This window comes from Lepidochelys kempii, chromosome 4 (assembly GCF_965140265.1).
Source record: "Lepidochelys kempii isolate rLepKem1 chromosome 4, rLepKem1.hap2, whole genome shotgun sequence".
NCBI classification, from domain to species: domain Eukaryota; kingdom Metazoa; phylum Chordata; order Testudines; family Cheloniidae; genus Lepidochelys; species Lepidochelys kempii.
Genome location: NC_133259.1, coordinates 19,159,614 through 19,184,984, shown reverse-complemented (window position 1 = coordinate 19,184,984; position 25,371 = coordinate 19,159,614). Strand labels below are relative to the sequence as shown.

The 25,371-nt window shown below is 41.5% G+C and overlaps 2 protein-coding genes across 7 annotated transcripts in view; one reads left to right on the top strand and one right to left on the bottom strand.

Moving 5' to 3' along the window:
- The window catches only part of KLHL8 (kelch like family member 8), a 44,461-nt gene extending 22,173 nt beyond the window's left edge, over window positions 1–22,288 (top strand). For 5 of the 6 annotated variants that reach the window (XM_073340624.1, XM_073340620.1, XM_073340623.1 and 2 more), the window contains 8 exons: window positions 1,910–2,458; window positions 5,364–5,550; window positions 6,395–6,538; window positions 7,424–7,535; window positions 14,254–14,422; window positions 15,634–15,793; window positions 18,201–18,402; window positions 19,787–22,288. In XM_073340624.1, coding sequence (XP_073196725.1) covers window positions 1,910–2,458; window positions 5,364–5,550; window positions 6,395–6,538; window positions 7,424–7,535; window positions 14,254–14,422; window positions 15,634–15,793; window positions 18,201–18,402; window positions 19,787–19,910 — 1,647 coding nt within the window. In that variant the 3' untranslated portion in view covers window positions 19,911–22,288. The remainder of the gene's footprint in view (window positions 1–1,909; window positions 2,459–5,363; window positions 5,551–6,394; window positions 6,539–7,423; window positions 7,536–14,253; window positions 14,423–15,633; window positions 15,794–18,200; window positions 18,403–19,786) is intronic. The other variant, XM_073340625.1, reaches the window with a different exon arrangement.
- On the bottom strand, window positions 11,891–13,841 carry LOC140910208 (uncharacterized). Its single transcript, XM_073340626.1, has 2 exons — window positions 13,168–13,841; window positions 11,891–12,580 (listed from the first exon to the last, which is right to left on the bottom strand). Exons 1-2 carry the CDS (start codon window positions 13,748–13,750, stop codon window positions 12,039–12,041), a joined length of 1,125 nt encoding a protein of 374 aa, XP_073196727.1. The 5' UTR covers window positions 13,751–13,841; the 3' UTR covers window positions 11,891–12,038.
- Window positions 22,289–25,371: the final 3,083 nt, after the last annotated feature.

Genomic DNA, 25,371 nt, shown 5'->3' with positions numbered 1-25,371 from the left:
TGATGTCTCAATGAACCAAATGCTTGTGTTGAAACGAAGGTTTTGGTTTTCCAAACATGGAGAAACTTCTTTTAAAAATGAGCCATTCTAGTGGTGGCTTAACAGGAAGATACTATGCCTATAACATGGAAAAACAAATATTTAAGGAATTTGAGCTATACTATTTTGAGACTGTGGTAGCTTTATAAACTACTTTACCTTTTCTTTCTTCATCTGTGGTGTAACTGGGACTCCTTGAATGGAATTGTAGCTCTGCACGTCAGAATTGCTCAAATACTTACTTTGCTTGTTTCATATATTTAACTCTTTTATATAGAACTGTTTGTGCTTGCCAGTGCCTGAGGATACTGAGCACAGTATCACCTCCCTTCTCCCTACAGAAAAAACAGAGCAGATTTTTCTCCTCCTATCTTGGTAAACAACTTTTTAGTTATTGACTTGGCTGTACAATAGAACAGTAGAGTTTGTTATGCTGTCAGTGTAATTTTTATACATTGTGGCTCCCCTAGGGTTTGTGTTGATGATGGACCACTTCCTGTTCAAAAATAAATCCTCCTTTCAAAACATGTGGAACATTACTCAGCCCCAAACTGCAGAAACAGAATATAGAATAAAATTTCTATTGTCATCTAATATAGGAGTTCACAACCTTTTTCTTTCTGAGCCCTCCACCCCCCACATGCTATAAAGACTCCACAGCCCACCAGTGCTCCACGAGCTATTTTTCTGCAAATAAAAGCCAGGGCCAGCATTAGAAGGCAGCAAGCAGGGCAGTTGCCTGAGGACCCATGCCACAAGGGGCCCCACAAAGCTAGGTTTGTCAGTCTTCAGCTGCAGCCACAGATGGCAGAGCTCAGGTCCCCGGGCTTCAGCCCTGCACAGCATAGCTTTGGCTTTCTGCCCTGGGCCCCAGCAAGTCTAATATTGGCCCTGCTTGTGGCCCCCAGACCCCGGTGGAGAACTGCTGATCTAATATTCCATTTACTTGAGCTTAATTGCAAATTCAGCTGTCAGCAAAAAAGATCAGCCTTATGCAGCAGATTCAAACATGGCTGTGGATGGAGGTTTGTCAGGAAGAAGGCTCCTGCTGTGTCTGAGGTTGGCATGAAGAGGCAGCAGAGGCCTGGAGGGGACAGGCCCTTCCATTCCTGGGGACGGATCTTCCACTGATGTAAACTGTCATATTTCCATTGAAGTTAGAGGAGCTATGACAATTTGCACCAGTGAAGGATCTGCCCCCTGATATTTTTGGGAGGAGGAAGTAATCTATGCTCCGCTTCCCTGTACCCCCATCACACACCTGCTTCTGGAGAAGAGTTGATACCTGCCTCTTTCCTCAATCTTGTAGTATCCCATGGGAGAGGGACAAGAAAGTTACTACCATTGCCAGCCTACAGTCTGTATATCTAGTTTTCCTTAGTGTGGCTGCCACTGACCCATACTAGCAAAGACTGTTTATTTCATATGCACTTTAAATTTGTGTGTAAGCTAAGATAAACCAGTGATCTCCTCTTTAATCCCCAGGCTTCTATTTGAATTGTGTTTCGTAAGGAAATTCCAGTTCTGCTTTATCTTTTTAAAAGATCCTGTGTGGAGGGAGATTTATATAAGAGGAATAATAAATGTTACTGGGGACTTGAACTAGGGATTGGCTGTTGCCTTGTCCTGCTCTTGTGAGTTAAAAGGTCAGATGTCTAAACTGAAATCTGTCCTTTTGGTTTTTTATGCAGCTGGTTAAATGACAAAAATAAGCAACTAGAGGAATTCAGTTTTTTACCAAGTATGCACCACAACATTACATGACAGTCCAGGATTCCAATCTCAGCTATAATTTGTATAATTTCTTTTCTTTAAAGCCAAAACCCCCCCAAGTTTCCATTTAAACACTCTTTTTTTCTTTCCCTGACAGGTTGGTTCAAAGCTAATCTCCTGCCACAAGTTGGTTCTGGCTTGTGTTATCCCTTACTTCAGAGCTATGTTTCTTTCTGAAATGGCTGAGGCAAAACAGACATTGATTGAGATCAGGGACTTCGATGGAGATGCAATAGAAGATTTGGTGAAGTTTGTCTATTCCTCCCGACTTACATTGACTGTCGATAATGTCCAGCCTCTCTTATATGCAGCCTGCATTCTTCAGGTGGAGCTAGTAGCAAAAGCTTGCTGTGAATATATGAAACTACACTTTCATCCCTCAAACTGCCTGGCAGTGAGGGCCTTTGCAGAAAGTCACAACCGTATTGACTTGATGGACATGGCTGACCGATATGCTTGTGAACACTTTACTGAAGTGGTGGAATGTGAGGACTTTGTGAGTATGTCACCTCAGCACCTCCATAAACTCTTGTCTTCCAGTGATCTGAACATAGAGAATGAGAAGCAGGTTTATAGTGCTGCTATCAAGTGGCTTCTTGCTAATCCACAGCATCATACTTCATGGTTGGATGAAATACTTGCTCAGGTAGGGAAACGGTTGGGGTGTATGCATAGATTGGAGCATATTTTCCTGTACCATGCAGAGATGAAGCCATCTTTTTTGTTTACAGTAGAAAATCTATATAGTAGAAAAAAGAGCAAGAAAAACAAAGACAAACAAAAGATGCAAAGTATTTCTTTCCCTGTCAAAACTCATAATTGATTTAGTTTTGTGTTGAATAATCTTCAGTTTAATATTCAGCCTTTACTAAGCAAGACATTTTCTCCTGGTACAACAGTCTGTCACAGATTTATGTTGTCTTCTGCTTAGAATAGAACCAATTCTGATCTATGCTTGGATATCAGAAAACAAAATCACATTCTTGATCAGTTTCTGAAAGGAAAATTTTTACGGTAGTGTTTGAACTTCATGCTAATTAGAAACAATAGAAAACAGTATCTGTTCTGGAAGCGAAACCTTTAAAAATGTATAGATTGCCAAATGCATTAAGTATGTTCTCTATTTGACTATAGTAAATTCGGGGGTGGGGAGTGGGAGAGGGGATGATTTCTTTGGTGATAAGTATTTGTCCTGACACAAAGCTGAGACTTTCAGAAGTTATATTAAAACATTGTATGCTTCCTGCATTTGGAGACAAGACTTGAAAAAACCTACCTACACCTAGTCAGAAAACAGAAATCTGTTTGCCGAATTAAATGTCACCAGGGTGCCCAAATTCAAATCTGTCAACCTTCCACCGCAGTGCATTTATACTACCCCTCATCTCCACAGTCCAGCCCCTTCTGCTAGTTAGGCTAATAGTCTTGGATGTCCCCTGCTAATCTGGAACCAAAGATTTGGTCCATGTTTTGGCTAGTCTGTGTACTGCTATATTTCTAGTCCTTTCTGCTGCCTTGTCTGCTCTGTACTGCCTCTGGCATCTCTGCCATTTAGCTCTCAACATCCTTTAACCTATACTGTGAGGCGAGATGTACACTAGAAAAGGCTTGCTAGTATTGCTAGCAAATTCTCCTAGTATAGACCAATTTATACCAGTAAAAAAGTGCCATATCTTATAGTGGTTCCCCAAATGAAGTAAGCTATACTAGCAAAAGCACTCTTACGATGGTATAAATGTCAACATTTAGGGCTTTTGATGGCTTAGAAGTGTTGTAAAAACACCATATCCTTCTTTTACATTGGTATATCAGCAAAGGTATAGACATGGCCTCATTCACCTGGAGAAAGAAGGAAAGTATGCAGCAGTACTTGAGGCACTACCTGGTGTAACAACTATTATATTGACAGGTTTCAGAGTAACAGCCGTGTTAGTCTGTATTTGCAAAAAGAAAAGGAGTACTTGTGGCACCTTAGAGACTAACCAATTTATTTGAGCATGAGCTTTCGTGAGCTACAGCTCACTTCATCGGATGCATACCGTGGAAACTGCAGCAGACATTATATACACACAGAGATCATGAAACAATACCTCCTCCCACCCCACTGTCCTGCTGGTAATAGCTTATCTAAAGTGATCATCAAGTTGGGCCATTTCCAGCAGGAGAGTGAGTTTGTGTGTGTGGTTTTTGGAGGGGGGTGAGAGAACCTGGATTTGTGCAGGAAATGGCCCACCTTGATTATCATGCACATTGTGAAGAGAGTTGTCACTTTGGATGGGCTATTACCAGCAGGAGAGTGAGTTTGTGTGTGTGTGTGTGGGGTGGAGGGTGAGAAAACCTGGATTTGTGCTGGAAACGGCCCAACTTGATGATCACTTTAGATAAGCTATTACCAGCAGGACAGTGGGGTGGGAGGAGGTATTGTTTCATGATCTCTGTGTGTATATAATGTCTGCTGCAGTTTCCACGGTATGCATCCGATGAAGTGAGCTGTAGCTCACGAAAGCTCATGCTCAAATAAATTGGTTAGTCTCTAAGGTGCCACAAGTACTCCTTTTAACTATTATATTGCAAGCAGTTAAGGTGCCACTTAGCCCATTCACGCTGGAGCGAGCATGTGGATTTTTTTTTAAGCCCTGCCTAGAAGCAAACTACTTTTTTATATAAAGAATTTAATCAAGTGAGGGTACGTCTACACTTGGAGCAGCACAGAGTGGAGACGTTGCATGCCCAGCTAGCATGTGTATAAATAATAAACTGTGAGGCACAGCTTATGTGAATAGCGTAGAATGCCCTACACACCTGAATCCTGGGGTATATATCCTACAGGGCTCTCTACATGCCCAAGCAGAACCTCTCATATGTACACCGCTATTTTTAGCAGTGTAGTATCCTGCTGCCTCTCCCCTGCTAGGGCCTTTCTGTGCTGCTGGAGTCTTTGGGTATGTCTACATTGCAAAAAATAAAACCCTGCAGCAGCAAGTCTGAGCCTAGGTCAACTGACTCAGGCTCAGGAAGTGGAGCTAAAAATAGCACTGTAGACAGTTGAGCTCAGGCTGGAGCCTGGGATCTGAGATCCTCCTCCCTCAATGGATTTCAGAGTCCAGGCTCCATCCTGAACCCAAATGTTTATACTCCTATTTTTAGCCCTGTAGCACAAGCCCAATGAGCCCAAGTCAATTGACACAAGTTCTGAGACTTGCTGTTGCAGGTCTTTTTGCAGTGTAGACATATCCTTTCATTGCAGCGGGGAAAGGCTCCAGCAGCTTCACCTGCTTTGCGTAACTACAGACCATGAGTGTGGACACAGCCTGCTTTTCACTGCTGCACGTAGCTACATGTATACTGAAGCTGTAAACAAGGTCTGAAAGAAGTGTTCCTTTGTTCTCCCCAGAAAGAATAAAGTTATATATTAATGGACTTGTATTACTCCTTTCACTGAAGGGTGTGTTTTTAACTTAAAAGTTACACAATTATACTCCTGACTGGTGTATTGGTCATTGATGTTGAGCCCTGATCCAGAGTAGCTGAACTGTGTATATTTCCATCAGGTACGCCTGCCTTTGTTGCCCATTTGTTTCCTTATGGGCGTTGTGGCAAAAGAAGAGATCATCAAGCAGAATCTAAAATGTAGAGATTTACTGGATGAAGCAAGAAACTACCACCTTCACGTGAGCAGCAGGGCAGTGCCAGACTTCGAGTATTCCATCCGCACAACACCAAGGAATGAGACTGCTGGTAATTAAATGGGGATCTGATGTTCCCGTTCTGAGGAAGAGTGTAGGGGAATCTGCGTAGGGATAGGTAGTGCAGAGTAAATTGTTTATGATCTAATTAATGTTTCAAGAAGAAGTGAGTAGGTGCAGTGCATAGCTTTTAGCACCAATTTAATTAAATTAGCTTAAAATATTAGTTTAACTAGATCGAATGTAAATATTCTAGGCAAGGCTTGCAGAAAGCATATTAATGTGCTAGGAACTGTACAGGAAACCAAAGATACTCAAGCCCTACAAAGTTTACTTCCTGGGGAGAAAAACATATTGCTCCTTTTGAACAGTTAATTGACCACAAAGCAATAAGTTGCCTTTTACAAAGTGCTCTGAGTTATGCAGATTAGACTGCAAATTCTGATCTAGAAATCCAATTAGATGTAATAGAAGAAATATGGCTATCTCCCCAGTCAAATAACTAAAGTGACTAAAATCCCATTATGTTTTTGGAGTCCGATTAGCAGTCTCTGCAATAATGTTGACAGTCATTTTGCATGTTAAAATGCATGGTTCTTGCCAGCTGAAATGTCAGGTAATTGCCACAAATGAAGAAGTGTAGCTGTATTTAATTGGGTATGGGTCCTGCTTTTGAGCAGGGGGTTGGACTAGATGACCTCCTGAGGTCCCTTCCAACCCTGATATTCTATGATTCTATGATTGAATGTGACCCAAGAGGGAGGAGAAAAAAGTGCTTGTCTTCAGTTAATTTTGTATGCTAATCCATTCTCTAATCCATGGGTAAAAATATTGCCCATGTTTTGTTGGCTAATCATGCAGAGGCCAGTATTTACTCTTTATATCTTCTCCTTCAGGTGTACTATTTTGTGTTGGTGGTCGCGGTGGATCAGGTGACCCATTTCGCAGCATTGAATGCTACTCTATAAACAAAAACAACTGGTTCTTTGGTCCTGAAATGAACAGCAGGAGAAGACATGTGGGTGTAATCTCTGTGGGAGGTTAGTAACAACATAACCTTGTACGAATATTTTTTTTTCTTCTGCAGTAACTTAATTGTTCATACTAACAATAAGAAAAGCCTGTCCCATATCATAGCTAAATTACTTGACGTGTTTGTTTACTAAAGAGCTATTTTTCAGGTCTGAAAACATTCCTGTGTTGTTAAAACACCAATCTGAGAACACATTTGTTCTAGTGAGACTACTGCTCACTGTCCACAGCCTGTGGCTCATTACTTACAGTCATGTATAGTTTCATTTTTCTTTTTTCCTCAGAGAGGAATAGTGTGAGCACATAACTGTAAGCCAGTTTTTCTGAGTTCTGAAACTGACTTCCTTTCATTTGGGCAAATCATGTAGCCCATAATTTTCCAAGACTGCCATTAATTTTGGTAACTCAATTTTTGAGTGCTCAACTTGATACTTAGAGCCAAGAAGCCACAACGGTTGAGTTGCTCTTCCCCAATATGTTACGTTCCTGCAACAGAACCAGTGGAAAACAGCTTTTCAGATAGCATACGTTCCTTTGTGCCTCCAAATATTAAACTACTTTGTTTAAAAGAATTTGGTATTTTGTTTAGAGGCTGAAAAATTCAGCCAGCCTGTGGCATGTTGTTTTTAATATGAAAAGGGAAGATCTCAGATTAAGATGTTAATATGTCCTATAAAAACAGCTGTTAATGCAAATCTCTGTTTTAGAGACTGTACATTCTTATACTACAGATTCTTAACCTTCAAATCTTATTCTTGCAACTGAAAAGCGTGCTGCTACTTTGGAAATAACTTGTGCCTGTATATTTCCCACTGTTTGTGGTGATCTTGTGTGTCAGGGAACACTTGGGTTTCCAACCACCCATTAAATCAAAATGCTTCTCTGTTCTTCAGGTAAAGTCTATGCAGTAGGTGGGCATGATGGAAATGAACATTTAGGCAGCATGGAAATGTTTGATCCTGTCGCTAATAAGTGGATGATGAAAGCATCAATGAACACCAAGAGGTAAATCTCCCTTAAACAAAAAAGGAGCAAGTAATTCTTTTAGAAAATAATCCAGAAGTTATTGCAGTCTAGTTTTTGATCCACCCCTTTCTGCATACCATTTTTAAAAAAAAATTCTTAGGGTTTCAACAGACCATTCTTCGGTTTTTGGTCGTTCTGGGTTTACGAATGCAAGCTGGTTGCTCTTGTAGTCAGCTGCTGCCTATTTTCTTTTGCTTGGGCGGGGTTTGAAATTGACAAAAATCTTGTTTTGAAATTATTGCCAATCTTAATCCTTCGCCAGCTACAGAAAAAGATACACTTGCTCACTACTTGCAGGTACATTCTGTATTGTTTATGTCCTGTATAACAGTATACCAAGATTTCAGTGCAGGGTTGTGTTGTGGAGTATTCATAATGCTATTCCCGCCCCCAAAATCATTAATTTAAATGACACTTATTTGTATATTCCTACTGGACTAGTGTAACACTTTAAAGAGCAGACAGGCAAAAATAAAGTCTGCCTCAGTGTGTAATGAAATGAATCTCATATGCACATTAGAGCATTACTGGTGATGTAAAATGTATAATGTTCCTTTACATCAGCCTCCAGCTACTGTATTGTTTGTAAACTTAATAAAAAGCAGATTGGATTTTCCTAATTACTTAGTTGTAACATTGGATCAAAGGAAATATTATCAGACATAGTACCCAAAAAGCAGTTTGGAAATAAACTGCATATAAAGATAAAATATTTAGTTTTTTTTTTTTCAGATAACTTCCCCCTGCTAGTTGTGACTAGCTTCCTTTCACTTCCTCAGCATACTTTTGGTTTTCTGAGTTAACTGTGGATAAAAATAACTAAATGTTCTGGTGTAGGAATCTAATGACTAAGAGTGCATATTGCTTTTTGAGAGAGACATGCAGAAGCCACAAGTTTAATTAGATATAAAACTGCTATTTTACACTTATTTTGGTGAGAATTTTTTAAACTGCTTTAACTGAGGTTTCTGTTTTTCTTCTTACTGAATCTCTATTAAAAACCACCACCCTTACTTTTACTTTAAACCTCCATAACTTGAAGTCTAAGGAAAATATTTTTCTAAAAAAAAATTTAAGTCTTCTATCAGAAGCTTACACTTAATGGGTAGAGTGAAGTACTGGGGCATGACTGAGTCCTGAAACATTCGGCTACTGTGACTTAAACAGGAAAGCACAAAGCCACTTCGAAAGAACCAAGAATCTGGGTCATCAACTTGCTTCTCTGATACTGTTAGGGCTCAGATGAGCCCTTCAAGCTTTTGTGGCACTTCCTGTGAAGCACCGTAGTAAGAGGAGTGGTTATTGTACTGTGTCGTAGCCTCTGTGGTGTAACCTGAAGAAGCAGTTGCAAGATTGCAGGACCTTCTTTTGTGGGGGAAAAATAATCTTTTTCTTCCGTCTTGAGGTACTGTCAGTTCCCTGCAGTCAGAGGGCAGGGAATGGGGGCAGTCACGAAGGAGAGGAGGGGTTGGATGGGGTAGCAGGGGGCAGTCAGGGGTGGGAGTCCCGGAGGGGCCGTCAGGGAACAGGGGGGATTGGAGGGGGCAGGAGTCCCGGGGGGGGCGGGGGAGGAAGGGCACAGCAGTGTGGGAGGTCGGATAGGGGGCAGGGGCTGGGAGGCACAGCCTCCCCTAACTGTCCCTCCCTATAATTTCCAAAACCTGATGCGGCCCTCAGGCCAAAAAGTTTGCCTGCCCCTGTTTGAAATAGATCATTTTAGCTTTCATAGGTAACTGTTCTACATGCAACAATGTAGCTTTCAGACTAGTCATGATTCAAAAGCCAAGAAGGAAACTTTAACTAAAGAACTAAACTTCTGGATTTGATCTACTGCATAAGAAAGAAACTGAAAAAGAGTGAGGAATAGTGCTGAAACACTCTACAGCTACACCATAGCAACAGCTAACACATGATTCATGCAGTTACATGCTAACTAACTGCTAGCACGAACTCTTCTGTTCCTAGAATCCTATTGCTTTTTTTTGAACATTTGTTTTACATTGCAGTGGATTAAATCCTAAATAGTACCTTGTTCCAACATTGGTTTTTGGATTGTGTGATTAGATTGTAGCTGAAAGGGTAGCTGCCTACCATAAATTAAGACCAGCTAGCTTTTCAAGTTACGACAACACTAACTTACTTGTAGTGGGACTCTGGATGAGGGCAGGGCTTTGCTCTAGGGGATCCTGAGGCAGGTTTGGCGCCTTAGGGTAGGTACACCCTCTGAAAATGAAGTAGTCTACTTTATGAAGCTGCTACTGCACCAACAGTCAACTTGCTACAGTTATTGATCAAAGAAATTTTTAAGTTCCTTCATTTCCCTTTTGGTTTGCATTACACTTTATTTCCTGTTTCAGAGTAGCAGCCATGTTAGTCTGTATTCGCAAAACGAAAAGGAGTACCTGTGGCACCTTAGAGACTAACCAATTTATTTGAGCATAAGCTTTCGTGAGCTACAGCTCACTTCATCCACAGTATGCATCCGATGAAGTGAGCTGTAGCTCACGAAAGCTTATGCTCAAATAAATGTTAGCCTCTAGGGGTATGTCTACACTACGAAATTAGGTCGAATTTATAGAAGTCGGTTTTTTTGAAATCGGTTTTATATATTCGAGTGTGTGTGTCCCCACAGAAAATGCTCTAAGTGCATTAAGTGCATTAACTCGGCGGAGCGCTTCCACAGTACCGAGGCAAGCGTCGACTTCCGGAGCGTTGCACTGTGGGTAGCTATCCCACAGTTCCCGCAGTCTCCGCTGCCCATTGGAATTCTGGGTTGATATCCCAATGCCTGATGGGGCTAAAACATTGTCGCGGGTGGTTCTGGGTACATATCGTCAGGCCCCCGTTCCCACCCTCCCTCCCCCCGTGAAAGCAAGGGCAGACAATCATTTCGCGCCTTTTTTCTGTGCGGACGCCATACCAAGGCAAGCATGGAGGCCGCTGAGCTCATTTTGGCAATTAGGAGCACATCAACCACCACACGCATTATCCAGCAGTATATGCAGCACCAGAACATGGCAACGCGATACCGGGCGAGGAGGCGACATCAGCGCGGTCCCGTGAGTGATCAGGACATGGACACAGATTTCTCTGAAAGCATGGGCCCTGCCAATGCATGCATCATGGTGCTAATGGGGCAGGTTCATGCTGTGGAACACCGATTCTGGGCTCGGGAAACAAGCACAGACTGGTGGGACCGCATAGTGTTGCAGGTCTGGGACGATTCCCAGTGGCTGCGAAACTTTCGCATGCGTAAGGGCACTTTCATGGAACTTTGTGACTTGCTTTCCCCTGCCCTGAAGCGCATGAATACCAGGATGAGAGCAGCCCTCACAGTTGAGAAGCGAGTGGCGATAACCCTGTGGAAGCTTGCAACGCCAGACAGCTACCGGTCAGTTGGGAATCAATTTGGAGTGGGCAAATCTACTGTGGGGGCTGCTGTGATGCAAGTAGCTCACGCAATCAAAGATCTGCTGATATCAAGGGTAGTGACCCTGGGAAATGTGCAGGTCATAGTGGATGGCTTTGCTGCAATGGGATTCCCTAACTGTGGTGGGGCTATAGACGGAACCCATATCCCTATCTTGGCACCGGAGCACCAAGCCGCCGAGTACATAAACCGCAAGGGGTACTTTTCGATAGTGCTGCAAGCTCTGGTGGATCACAAGGGACGTTTCACCAACATCAACGTGGGATGGCCGGGAAAGGTACATGACGCTTGCATCTTCAGGAACTCTGGTCTGTTTCAAAAGCTGCAGGAAGGGACTTTATTCCCAGACCAGAAAATAACTGTTGGGGATGTTGAAATGCCTATATGTATCCTTGGGGACCCAGCCTACCCCTTAATGCCATGGCCCATGAAGCCGTACACAGGCAGCCTGGACAGTGGTCAGGAGCTGTTCAACTACAGGCTGAGCAAGTGCAGAATGGTGGTAGAATGTGCATTTGGATGTTTAAAGGCGCGCTGGCGCAGTTTACTGACTCGCTTAGACCTCAGCGAAACCAATATTCCCACTGTTATTACTGCTTGCTGTGTGCTCCACAATATCTGTGAGAGTAAGGGGGAGACGTTTATGGCGGGGTGGGAGGCTGAGGCAAATCGCCTAGCTGCTGGTTACGCGCAGCCAGACACCAGGGCGGTTAGAAGAGCACAGGAGGGCGCGGTACGCATCAGAGAAGCTTTGAAAACCAGTTTCATGACTGGCCAGGCTACGCTGTGAAAGTTCTGTTTGTTTCTCCTTGATGAAACCCCCCGCCCCTTGGTTCACTCTACTTCCCTGTAAGCTAACCACCCTCTCCTCCTCCCTTTAATCACCGCTTGCAGAGGCAATAAAGTCATTGCTGCTTCACAGTCATGCATTCGTTATTCATTCATCACACAAATAGGGAGATGACTACCAAGGTATCCCAGGAGGGGTGGTGGAGGAGGGAAGGAAAATGCCACACAGCACTTTAAGCACAGCACTTTAAAAGTTTACAACTTTAAAATTTATTGAATGACAGCCTTCTTTTTTTTGGGCAATCCTCTGTGGTGGAGTGGCTGGTTGGCCGGAGGCCCCCCCACCGCGTTCTTGGGCGTCTGGGTGTGGAGGCTATGGAACTTGGGGAGGAGGGCGGTTGGTTACAGAGGGGCAGCAGTGGCAGTCTGTGCTCCAGCTGCCTTTGCTGCAGCTCAACCATACACTGGAGCATTCTGGTTTGGTCCTGCAGCAGCCTCAGCATTGAATCCTGCCTCCTCTCATCACGCTGCCGCCACATTTGAGCTTCAGCCCTGTCTTCAGCCCGCCACTTACTCTCTTCAGCCCGCCACTTACTCTCTTCAGCCCGCCACCTCTCCTCCCGGTCATTTTGTGCTTTCCTGCACTCTGACATTATTTGCCTCCACGCATTCGTCTGTGCTCTGTCAGTGTGGGAGGACAGCATGAGCTCGGAGAACATTTCATCGCAAGTGCGTTTTTTTTTCTTTCTAAGCTTCACTAGCCTCTGGGAAGGAGAAGATCCTGTGATCATTGAAACACATGCAGCTGGTGGAGAAAAAAAAAGGGACAGCGGTATTTAAAAAGACACATTTTATAAAACAGTCGCTACACTCTTTCAGGGTAAACCTTGCTGTTAACATTACATACATAGCACATGTGCTTTCGTTACAAGGTCGCATTTTGCCTCCTCCCACCACGTGACTACCCCCTCAACCTTCCCCCCTCCCTGTGGCTAACAGCGGCGAACATTTCTGTTCAGCCACAGGCAAACAGCCCAGCAGGAATGGGCTATACTGAGTGTCCCTGAAGAAAAGCACCCTATTTCAACCAGGTGACCATGAATTATATCTCACTCTCCTGAGGATAACACAGAGAGATAAAGAACGGATTTTGGTTGAATGCCAGCAAACATACACTGCAATGGTTTGTTCTACAGTGATTCCCGAGTATGTGTTACTGGCCTGGAGTGATAAAGTGTCCTACCATGAAGGACGAAATAAGGCTGCCCTCCCCAGAAACCTTTTGCAAAGGCTTTAGGACTACATCTAGGAGAACCGCAAATGCCAGGGCAAAGTAATCCTTTCACATGCTTGCTTTTAAACCATGTATAGCATTTTAAAAGGTACACTCACCAGAGGTCCCTTCTCCGCCTGCTGGGTCCAGGAGGCAGCCTTGGGTGGGTTCGGGGGGTACTGGCTCCAGGTCTAGGGTGAGAAACAGTTCCTGGCTGTCGGGAAAACCGGTTTCTCCGCTTGCTTGCTGTGAGCTATCTACAACCTCCTCCTCATCATCATCTTCTTCGTCCCCAAAACCTGCTTCCGTATTGCCTCCATCTCCATTGAAGGAGTCAAACAACACGGCTGGGGTAGTGGTGGCTGAACCCCCTAAAATGGCATGCAGCTCATCATAGAAGCGGCATGTTTGGGGCTCTGACCCAGAGCGGCTGTTCGCCTCTCTGGTTTTCTGGTAGGCTTGCCTCAGCTCCTTCAGTTTCACGCGGCACTGCTTCGGGTCCCTGTTATGGCCTCTGTCCTTCATGCCCTGGGAGATTTTCACAAAGGTTTTGGCATTTCGAAAACTGGAACGGAGTTCTGATAGCACGGATTCCTCTCCCCAAACAGCGATCAGATCCCGTACCTCCCGTTCGGTCCATGCTGGAGCTCTTTTGCGATTCTGGGACTCCATCATGGTCACCTGTGCTGATGAGCTCTGCATGGTCACCTGCAGCTTGCCACGCTGGCCAAACAGGAAATGAGATTCAAAAGTTTGCGGTTCTTTTCCTGTCTACCTGGCCAGTGCATCTGAGTTGAGAGTGCTGTCCAGAGCGGTCAGAATGGAGCACTCTGGGATAGCTCCCGGAGGCCAATACCATCGAATTGTGTCCACAGTACCCCAAATTCGAGCTGGGAACGTCGATTTAAGCGCTAATCCACTTGTCAGGGGTGGAGTAAGGAAATCTATTTTAAGAGCCCTTTAAGTCGAAATAAAGGGCTTCACTGTGTGGACGGGTGCAGGTTTAAATCGATTTAACGTTGCTAAATTCGACCTAAAGTCCTAGTGTAGACCAGGGCTAGGGCAACACAAGTGCTCCTTTTCTTTTTACTTTATTTCCTGTATTTTGAAACAGTTGCCAGTCAGAGAAAATTGCACTTGGTCTAACTGGCTTTGCCTAGTACCTTCAAGGATATACTCAAGTGTTGATGATATGATTTTATTAGGAGAGGAATTGCTCTAGCCTCCCTTGGTGGACCCATTTATGCCATAGGAGGGTTAGATGACAACACTTGCTTCAGTGATGTGGAGAGATATGACATTGAATCTGATCGATGGAGTGGAGTAGCATCAATGAATACGCCCAGAGGAGGAGTTGGCTCAGTGGCCCTTGTGGTAAGTTAATGCTTCCTTCTGAGTCAGTATTGAAACAATGCCTTGGCTTGGTATGAGGAGGCACTGGTCTAATGAAGGGGAGTCTTTCAAAGAAGACTTAAAACTGAGGCACTGACCACTTATAACCTTAGAAATACTGTGCAGTTTCTGAAAAAGTTCAGGGTGTTAACATCAGTGTTCCAGCCAAACTCCAGTGTATGGATTTACATTGTCATAACATTCAAAGTACTGTAGTGATCCTGTGATCAGTAGGTTGGCACTCCCAAAACAACTCTTCAATTATGGCCAAAACGTGACATATTATGTAAAAGAGAAGAGAGAAGGTTATGGATATCATTTTAAGCGTCAGATTTATCATAGCTGCTGTGTTAAACATACTGTGCCTGATGCACCACTGACTTCCACCTTTGTTGCGTAATGGATGGAATAGTCTACCAAATAGGATTTCTTCATTCACTCAGCTGCAGGTAGCATTTTGCACCAACATAAATGACTACGCAAGGTGCAAAGCATTGGAAAAAGCAGGTCCACTACAATTTTGTAACAGTTCCAGAGCACTTCATACGTATATAAACACAAATAATTTCACTCACCGGTGAAATTTAGCCTGCAATATGGCATCTTTATTAACATTACATAACAGCTGAAGACAGGAAATAAATACTATTTCCAATTAAGACAGCAGATGGATTTAGGTAGGCAAAATGTAACATTAAATGAATGATACAATGTGACACTTGGTAGTAGTGCTAAAATGTAACTTTCTTTTTTCTACTGTTTTCAAAGTCCATGTATTATTTCAGATATTCCCTCTTTTTTCTTTTTTTTTTTTTTTTTTTAAAACAGTGCTAGCACAAATCAGTCACTGTGTTTGCCCATGGAAAAACAAATGTCTTCCAGGGGGTTGTGTACAGAAAAATTGTGGAGAGGTAAATTGTGAAATAAATTTACTTGGCTGTATTTTTAACTTCTTGGTCATGATTGTAGTACAAGCATTCTGCACGGTACAAATATGTGATCCTTGGGATTGACAGCCATTCCAGGATCAGTGCATATTCCTAAACAATCACTGCTCATTAAAAAAAAAAAAATCTCTGAAAAGGAACTGGGTGATGCAGTGTGATGTTGAATTTTACTACAAAAGTACTATTGACTTTTCATATGAAAGGCTAGTTCTATGCATGAAACGTCTCTGCTCAATCTTCTTTCAGAACTATGTGTATGCTGTTGGTGGCAATGATGGTGTAGCTTCTCTCTCCAGCGTAGAGAGATATAACCCCCATCTGGATAAGTGGATAGAAGTGAAAGAGATGGGTCAACGAAGAGCTGGCAATGGGGTTAGTGAACTCCATGGTTGCTTATACGTTGTAGGTAAGTAGGAGTGTTTCTTCCTAATTGATAGAAGAGACACTTTGTCCTATAAAAATGTGGATTGTGACTGAGAATGAAGCTGTTTCAACATAAAAAATGCTGTTATAATGTATAGAAAGTTAAAAATCTAAGTACTTTATAAACTTTTAAGCGCCTTCCAGGAGAATTAAAAAAAAAATACTCATGCATCTCGGTAAACCAAAAAAATGACCTGCTCTGTCCTGATTCTGGCTCTCTCTTATCCCTTGCCTTAAAATCAGGTCAGCACAGTCTGGAATGCTATTGCTATAAAGGAGAAGATTCTTTTGGCTGCTGACAAGATACCCGCTTTAAGGGCTGGCAGCTTTGGGGTGAAAGTCTGAATCTGTCATTCAGAGCATACTGTAATGCTTATTCCTCCCCATCCCCCACTAGTATTTATAAATAGGCAGGGGAGGGGGAAAGTGTCAGGATGGAGAACTGCGATATGAATAAGTTCCACGGGGGTTAAATTTATTCTACTACATTTAAGGTATTTGTGATTTATTTAGTTGGATCTGGGGCAGCTGGAGTCTGAGACTAGGTGGCCTTTGAACATTAAACAAATCTAAAAATTAACCCCTACTTAATTTTTTCAGTTCAGACACAGTGTTTGCTCTGAGCCCCTTGACAATTCATTAAAGCTAGTCAATGCTTCCCAGTGGTAGAGATGAGTGGTGCAATTAGCTGTGCATTTCACAATATACCATGGACAGTTACAGAACATGTGCTCACTTGGTTTTTTTGAAATTTAAAAGTGAAGCTTTCATGTAAGACACTAATGTGATCTTAATTAATACCAGATTCATTGCACAGTGATTTTTACCCCTACTGTTTAGAAAATATAGAAGTACATCATAGTATAATTTCCCCTTTAAAAATAGACCCTGAGACATGTACATGTATCTCACACCTTTTCATTTGTTCACTGTGTGCCTGAGTTCAATAGTTTCTTTAGATTTATAGACTTTTAAAAACTTTTCTTTACTGCTTCACATTGAGTTCTGTTTTCCAAACTAAACTATACCTAATTTGTTTGTTTAATTGTGCATACATACCATAGAATTGCAATATGAATCACAAGATCACCAACTAAATAAAATTTTACATAATCTTAACTGGCCCGAGTTTTAATCTAACTTTGTCAGTGAGATTTTAAAAAATGACCTTGCTAACAGATTCTTAATATCGCCTTCTCTTTAAAACACAGAATCCCTTTCCCCCAACCCCCACTTTTTTTTTTTTTTTTTGAAAGCCATACCTTTGTAGTGTTTACTATTTAGAAGTGAGGTAGGAAGTGGTAGAAAAGGGTATGTGGTGTAGTTTTAGAGTTGAAGTGGCACTTACAGAAGCAATACAACTGTGGAAGAAACACAGCAGAGTAGTTCAGCACTGATGTTCAGAGCTGCATATGGGGTACAACTTCATGAGTGCTTTTAGTTAGTTGACAGTATGCTTGGATCTAAAGCAGATTGCAGCACTTACTGACATTTATTTTCTGGCATGTTATGAAATGTTGACTAGCTTGAGTAGTCTGCAAAAGAGAGACAGCCAGAACATTCCTTAAGTAGAAAGGACACGCATGACTACAAGCCTGTATGCATGTAAATCTACAGTTGAAGAAACCAAAACGTCCAGAAGGTTCAGTAAGTCTTTATGGTATGGATTAATCGAAATAACATGGTGAAAGTTGTAGTGCATAGAGATGAGTCTCTGGCCTTAATGAATCCTTTAAGAGAATCTCTGGGTAATTACAGCAGGTCCTGTTGGGAGTCCCTTATAGTTTAGTTTCATTGCATATTGATATTTAACTCCTGATTATTTCCATTTGGTTATTAAGTACTTACATGCACTCTTTTCTTCCTTTGTCTCTAGAAAAGCCAATGTACTTGTTCACTGCTTGCTCATTTTCATTGTACATATTGGTATCCTTTATAGAATAGGAAATATTCTCATCAAGAGTAAGTTTAGCCCCATTTTATTCTGAGAATTACTATATGCATGTGCTGAGGAAACAAGCACAAGGACTCTCAACAATCTTTGGGGAGAAGAGTTAAAAACAAACAGCAAGAGGTGGTCTTGTGATCACTGTGCCACAGTGGCCAAAGTTTTCAAATGTAAGGGCCTAAAATTAAAGCACCGCAAGCAGTCTGTCTATTCAGAGGTGGTGAGCACCTGCCACTTCCTTTAACTTTTACACCTCTGAAAACTTAAGGCACACACTGCTACCTAAATATTGATTTTAGGTACTTAACTTCAGGCACCCATGTTTGAAAAATGTGGCCATTGTACAGCCAACCAGTTGAATATTATGCAGTCTGAATACTGGACTCCAGCATTAGTAAAATCTCCCTCCTAACAAACAGTAATGTAATGTCTTTCTTTGTAGGTGGCTTTGATGACAACTCTCCATTGAGCTCTGTTGAAAGGTTTGATCCTCGCAGTAACAAATGGGAGTATGTAGCAGAACTTACAACCCCCAGGGGTGGAGTTGGCATAGCAACACTAATGGGTAAAATTTTTGCAGTTGGTGGTCATAATGGCAATGCATACCTGAACACAGTGGAAGCCTTTGATCCAGAGATGAACAGGTAATTCTGAGTTAGATGAAGACAGGTGATGATGGCTTCATGTATACAGTGTAGAATCACTGTGGCCCTTAAACTAGGAAAGTTATTTGAATAATTTTTCTCCTTTATCTCAGTATGCTACTCCAGATAGTGGGTAGCAAGAAATAACGCAGGTTTTTAATATCTTGTAAAATAAGCTATCATGACTGAGCACGTGATTGTCCTCAACAGGTAACTGAGCAATTTTACTCAGTGACAGCTGAGGGATATTTAATGCAAATCCTAGACTTGTCGAATTACCTAAAAGTGTATTTTTAAAAGTGCTGTCTTGTATGGACTAAGTGCATACATCTAACAACAAATACTCAATCTAGTTACATTAATGGATATAAAGAATTCAGTTTTCTCTAGGAACATAATTCAAATCTAGGATTGAAGTTCTAATTATAATGTATTTAGTGATTTCACATTAGTCTCTACTAGAAAGGAGACTGATCTTAAACACCACAAATTGGCACTTTAGGCCCAGCCTTCAGTCTCTCCCATCGTGTTAGCAGTTGTGGCTTAAGCCATATGTCATTGAAAAGGTAACTCTTGTGCAGCCTTTCATTAGTCTCTGATTTGACCTATGACCTTAGTGATCATGTTAGACAAAACTATTACTTCAAAAAAGTTTGACATGGTTTTATGAAAATTTATGGCCATGGATGGCTCTGATCTTCATGGAGGCTGCTGTCTTCCATATAAAGAATCCCATCTGTTTATCACCTTGAATAAGTAGAAAGGGCACTAAACTGCTCTTGTTTTTTGGGGGTAAAATTAATATGTATTTAAGAATAAATACTTAATTTTTCTTGATATGCAGATGAATACACTTATTAATGTGCTCCCTCTATACCTTTGGCTTTTTTTCTCACTTACAAGTTCATACCTCCCATCTCCTCACTGAGGCATAGGAAGCTTCTCTCGTCAGAGTATGATAAATAAGATTAGTGTAAGGCAAAATTGGATTAATCCAATGAATTTATTAGCCTAGTTTCATTACTTCTCCATGCCTGAGAGACTTTATTTTCAATAAGGAGCTAGCTGGTAAGGAAATTACACCTAACTCTCTCTGGCCTCAAAATGTAGTTGGGTGCAGAAAAGAGGAAAATAATTTATAAGTACAACATTTCAAGAGTAAGGTGGATGCAATTCTTCAAAGTTATGAGTAAATGTAGATTTGTTTTAAATTAAGTGGTAAAACATTCAAACTAATGCTTTCCCCTTAAATTAATACAATGGAGGCCTCATTTCTCCTAGAGAGAACGTACCAACTTTAATTAAGATATTGGGGGTAGAGAACTTTTCAAGGGAAAAAAACTAACACCTCCCCTTGTCTTTCTTGCTTCACCATTTTCTCTAGGTGGGAGCTTGTTGGATCTGTTTCTCACTGCAGAGCTGGAGCAGGTGTAGCTGTGTGCTCTTGTCTTAGTAGTCAGATCCGTGATGTTGGTCAGGGATCCAACAATGTGGTTGATTGTATGTGAACTCAGATTCAAGCCCCGAGCAACTCTCCAGAATTTCAGAAGATCCTGATAAGACTCCAGGATGGAGGCAGACGACGACAACAGCGTTGCTCTGGGGTTTTTAATTATTATCCTACATGGTAGATAAATACTGAATGACTCTTATGTGTGGTAACTATGAAAAGCTGAGTCCTAATTTTCAAGTTTTCTGACGTTTATCTGATTCAGAAAAGTCTGGGTAAACATGAAATAAGGACCCTGTTTTTTATTTGAAAGTAGATAGCCCTTTATAACTTTCTGAAGGTACAAAAAATATTTGAGGGGCATTAATCTGGAGCATTTATAATTACATAAAATATACATAGGCTGTGGTTAAAGAGTTTCACTTTGAATTGTTGAGCCATAAAACTACTTCCCTCCCGCCCACTCTCCCAAAAAACAAGAAAACTTTGATTCTAGGATACACACTGGAGTGTGTTTTTAATATGTACATTCTGATAAATACAAGAGCCTTTTTAAAAAAAAAAGCCTAGTTCTGTAGCACTTTAGACAGGAATAAAGCATCTTAACCCTTTGGAGGTTATTTTTCCTATTGTATACCTGAGGCTCAAGATATAGAGGTTCATTACCTGACTAACAGGGGGCTGAGAAGCAGGCACTGAGCATCTCTGAAAATCAAATTAGTTGCTCTTGTTACAAAGCTGAGAATAAAATCCAGAGTTCTGGCCTGTTTATGTGGGATTTAGCCACTGGAACATGTCTCCTCTCTCATGCCTCCAGTTAACCCTATATTAAGAACCACCTTAAGAGTGAAAGCATGCGTGAGGCTTCTTGTATAACTGTCTTATTTTAATAGAAGTGATTTGTCTAGATAGGCACCGTTTACTGGTCCTTTCTTACAAATTACTGTATTCCTGAAAACAGGAATGCACAATGGGAAGAAATCCCTTTTTCTAAATGTTATTTTCAGCTGCTTACATGTTCAGTTTTAGTAATCCAGTGATACGGTGTGAGGTTAGCGTCACTTTCAGGAAGAGTACAGATGTGATGGTTTCAGACACAAACAGGCTTACTTATCTTGTGGATATTCTAGTCTGAGCCCCAGAATGAAACAAAACTTCAAATGAAGAATTGCATCTGTTGGAGTCTAAATTCTCTTTAAACAAAAGGAAGTTAGTAGCAACACAAGTGATACATCAAGGGATTAACAGTCTTTCCTAGTTGCAGTTTGTCTGTCAGATGCAGTGATAAATTCTAATTCAAAAATAGACCTAAACTGTGCTGTCATTAGACTGTTTCCCCACTGAAATACCAGGAACCTATATTTAAGCCATTAATCAGCTTTAGTTAGTGTATAATTGTATATAAATATTTATTTAAAATTTGTTTAACTTTAAATGTGTTTGAGAACCTCTTTCAGGCTTTTCAAGATTACCACCTCAACCATTATTTATAACATGGTTCCTGCTGGTAAAACTGAGATGTTCATAGGAATTTTTTACATCTTGTGTAGGTGCTTGCCTTTGTCTCAGTAGCATGAAGTGGTACCCTCATATTCAAACTGTCATCATTTTGTTGACTGATTTGCAGTTAAGGTTTAAGCAACTGCCTTTTGGGTAAGTCTGACCTTTTGATTTAACTTGACAGGACAGAATTGTTAAAACTTGAATTGCTTCAGTCTTAATGTTTAACAATTTTAAAGAGTGTTCTTCCATTGGGAGTTAATCTAGCTTCATTTTGGTGTGTAGCTTTATGTATTGGAATTGTATTTTTGATTATCCAGTGCTGACCATATAGTGGCCACCTCAGACATTAATCACTTATTTCCTCTTGGTTGATACTCTGCATCAAATTAAAATACTGATGAGGGAGGTATATGGATACTCATAGAATTTCTTAGAGGGCACCATAACCTCAGTTGACTTGGCAGAAAACCGAAGAAATGGCAACACTGCATTGTACAAAGACTTAATATACGTGTGGAGAGCCTAAAATTCAAGAGCAGCTTGAGCAAAAGATTTTCACAGTCCTGAATTTTCTTGACAAGTTCAACAGTTAACTTAGGATAACTGTACAGTGTTAGGTATTGAAACACTTGTAGAGACTATGACAACAGGGTGGGGTTGGAGCAAAGTATGAGAATGAAAATCCTATATTTCTTAAAGAAATATTTATGTGGATTATTCTGTATATTCCATGCCATACTAGGGAAGCTGTAGCTTTATCAGCAGTCCCAAAGCACTGCTTTAGTATTGCACTAATATGTTTTAAAACTGTTTTGTATTTCAAATTGATTGTAGTCTGGATATTCAGTGGACAAAATGCAGAATGGACTGGTGTAATTATACTGAAATATATGGAGGTTGCAATAAAATATATTTGTACTTCAAGCTATTACTCTATTTAATTCCTAGCATAACTGGAACTCCCCCTAGGGATAGATATTAACAGCTACACATATTTATCGAGTTGTTTAGAGCCCTTTTTCCTCCTTCTCAAGCCTGCAGCTTTGGGGCCACACCCTTTCTGGCTAAGGAGAGCTAAATGGAGTGCAGCCTGCACCACCCCTAAACAGTTAAGTATCTGTACAACATGAAGTAGTGTTCTCTGCACCTAAGGTGACATCACAGCATGGGAGGCCTGGAGAGGAAGGGTGGCTTTACAGGTCACAGTTGTCAATGACAGCCCTGTGGGCCTGTCCACATTACAGCAGCCTTGTGTATGGACTACAGCACTTCCACTGTGGCGTACAAACCCTAACATGCAGGGTAAGTGGAACCTCAGAAGGTAGCTTTATAGCTGTCATCTGCTGTGCTTGCCTTGCCCTACACCACAGCCCATACAGGGCTTGTAGAAACCCTTTACATCAATCCAGCCCTCTTACTTGATGTCAGGAGCTGGAGTATCCTGCAATGCTGTCCAGAGAGCTTCCTGCAGCACAATACAGCCACTTTGCTACCGGATCAACCAGCATTGGTGCTTTTCAATTTACATCCAACTCCACTTAGTTTCTGGCTTTTAATAAGCATTAAAACAGGCAGCTACTAGTACTGTTAGCAGCCCTTACTTATTTGCAGCTTCACTATTCTCAAAGTATGCAGATGTCTTTCCATTTTAAATGCATATTTGATTCTGCTTGCTGAAAGGAAGCAGGGAAATAAAGGCAGCTTTTAGTGGAAATAGAAATGATATGGGAACACATTTCTTACCAATTATTGCCCTGACTGGGGAAAATTGAATTCAAGTCAAATGTAGCTAAATTTAAAACAGTTAAGTGACAACTAAATCTGGTGGTTTGATAAGAGAACCCTTTATTCCTTATTCTAGCTCATCCATACTTGATTAAGGAAGACAGTTGGAACATTTCTATTTAATCTACCAGAGGTGAGGATAGCAGAAAACTCTAAACTAAACAGAGCGGAATTAGTCTGGAGCAAAGGATGCTCTCTCCCTGCCCCCAAGCTTTTAAAACAAAACTATTTTTATATAGTGATCATCTGCAGGTTAAAATAATTCTGGATGTTTCATATGAAGTGTCTCTTCCTTTTTAATTCTCACCAAGTCTCATTTCACAATGCTGAGTGAACAACCACAGCTCTGTCAGAGAAGCATTTTCTTTAAAGAAAACTGTTGCTGTGTATATCCACATTGTGGGCTTAAATTTCAAGGTGAGGCAGACTTGGTAAGGTAGGTGTCTTAGGCCTGGGATATTACACATGTGAGTGGTGGGGGGTTGGTGACATTTTCATTCTAGCAGAAGTCAGTGTACATGCAGTGACACCAGCCAAAAAAAAAAGCATTTTTGGTAGTACAGCCTCTTTTTTGGGGGGGGGGGGGGGGGGACGGACGACAACTGATGGAAATTATCCTAGGAAAAAGTATGTCTACAGTAGAAAGATATGCCAGTATAGGTATAGTGGCAAACTTTTTCTAGTATAGGCCTGGCCTTAAAAATACAGCAGTTGAAAATGTGATCGTGAAGTAATTGCCCTTTTTATAATTTTGGGGAGAACAAATATTTACTTGGGGCAATGAATGTGTGAGCTTAATGGAACAACTCATGTGCATGAAGGTATTCATGCATGTTTGCAGTAGCAGAGGGAGTGATGTAACTCAAATTTGGGAAATACTGTTCCACCTTTTTTGCTCTCACATGAGTAAGTTCAGAATCATGCTGCAAAACTGGCTTCTCAGACATCTAAACAAGGCAGAAGACAGTGCTGGCGGTTGCTTTATTGTGGTTTTTAAATCAGAAAGAAGATTGAGTAGCCTCTAGTGGCAGCAGTTGCCTATGACTATTAACTGACGTTATTTGGGGCCTCAGCTCTTTGCAAAAACAAATGCATGGAGAGAAAGTTGCCGGACTAACAAGAAAACAAAGTCAGTTTTAATTTAAGCAGAGAGTTACTATAAAAAGCTAAGAAGAGAAGCGCTTACTGTTGTAGAACCAAATTGCCCCCTCTTTCACAATGTGCTGTTTCCAGGCCCCAGACTTATCCATTCCCAAGAAATACTTATCTCCTGAATGCAAAAACGAGTCAGTTTTCAGATATCAGCCTGTTATAAGTGCCATGACACATGGAAACTACCAAGAGCAAAAAGCTAAACTGCAATTACTTTGCTGAAAAATCCTTTTCAAATCATCCACGTAGGATCAAAAGCTAGCTGAATATTTACCTTAGATAATTGACTATAATGCATATGCTTTTTAATGGATACAGACAAATATGAGTGCCCAGCATAACAGGAGCCTTGCTGAATGTTTTAACAAGGTGTACCAGGTAAGGGGGAAGAGAACATTTTAGTTGCATAAGTCATGGAGGGATCATAATAGACAAGTCAGAAACAAAGTCAGAGTTTTGCTCCTGTGTAGAGCAAAACATGTGGAAGTTGGAATCATAGGGCCAGATTCTCAACTGAAGTCAGTGGAGCTACACCAGTTCGTGCCATCTGAGGATCTAGCCCCACGGTCTATAGGAATACTTCTATCTTCCATGTTTACCTTTTCATAACTCAAATTATTGTACCTGTTTAAATATTACCTCGTGCTGCTTCCAGGAAACCCAGTGAATCAAATAAGATAGGGAACTCCTTTTAACTGCCCTCAGGAGAAAGAGCTCACCTTAACCAGTACACACCATCTACAAGAAGTAGTGAGGGAAAGCAGTGAAGCCAGAGCCATGAGTGGCGGAGAAATGACTTAACTGAGTGGTCCTGCATGAAGTCGAGCCAGCATCTAACGCTTCCTGCTCAGAGGACAGCATGACTTATCTGTGCTGAATGCAGAATTTATGCACAGGTTTTGGTCCTTTCGAGAGTCCAAAAGAGCTGTAGTCACAAATGGAAACAGATGCTGCATGGCCCTGCGTAGGCTTGGGGATAGATCCTGTAAATGGAACGGCACAGGTGGGACCCTACAGCCATGTGGAGCCCCACTGCTCTCAATGGGGCCCACTACAAGTCCAGTAGTGCACACACATGC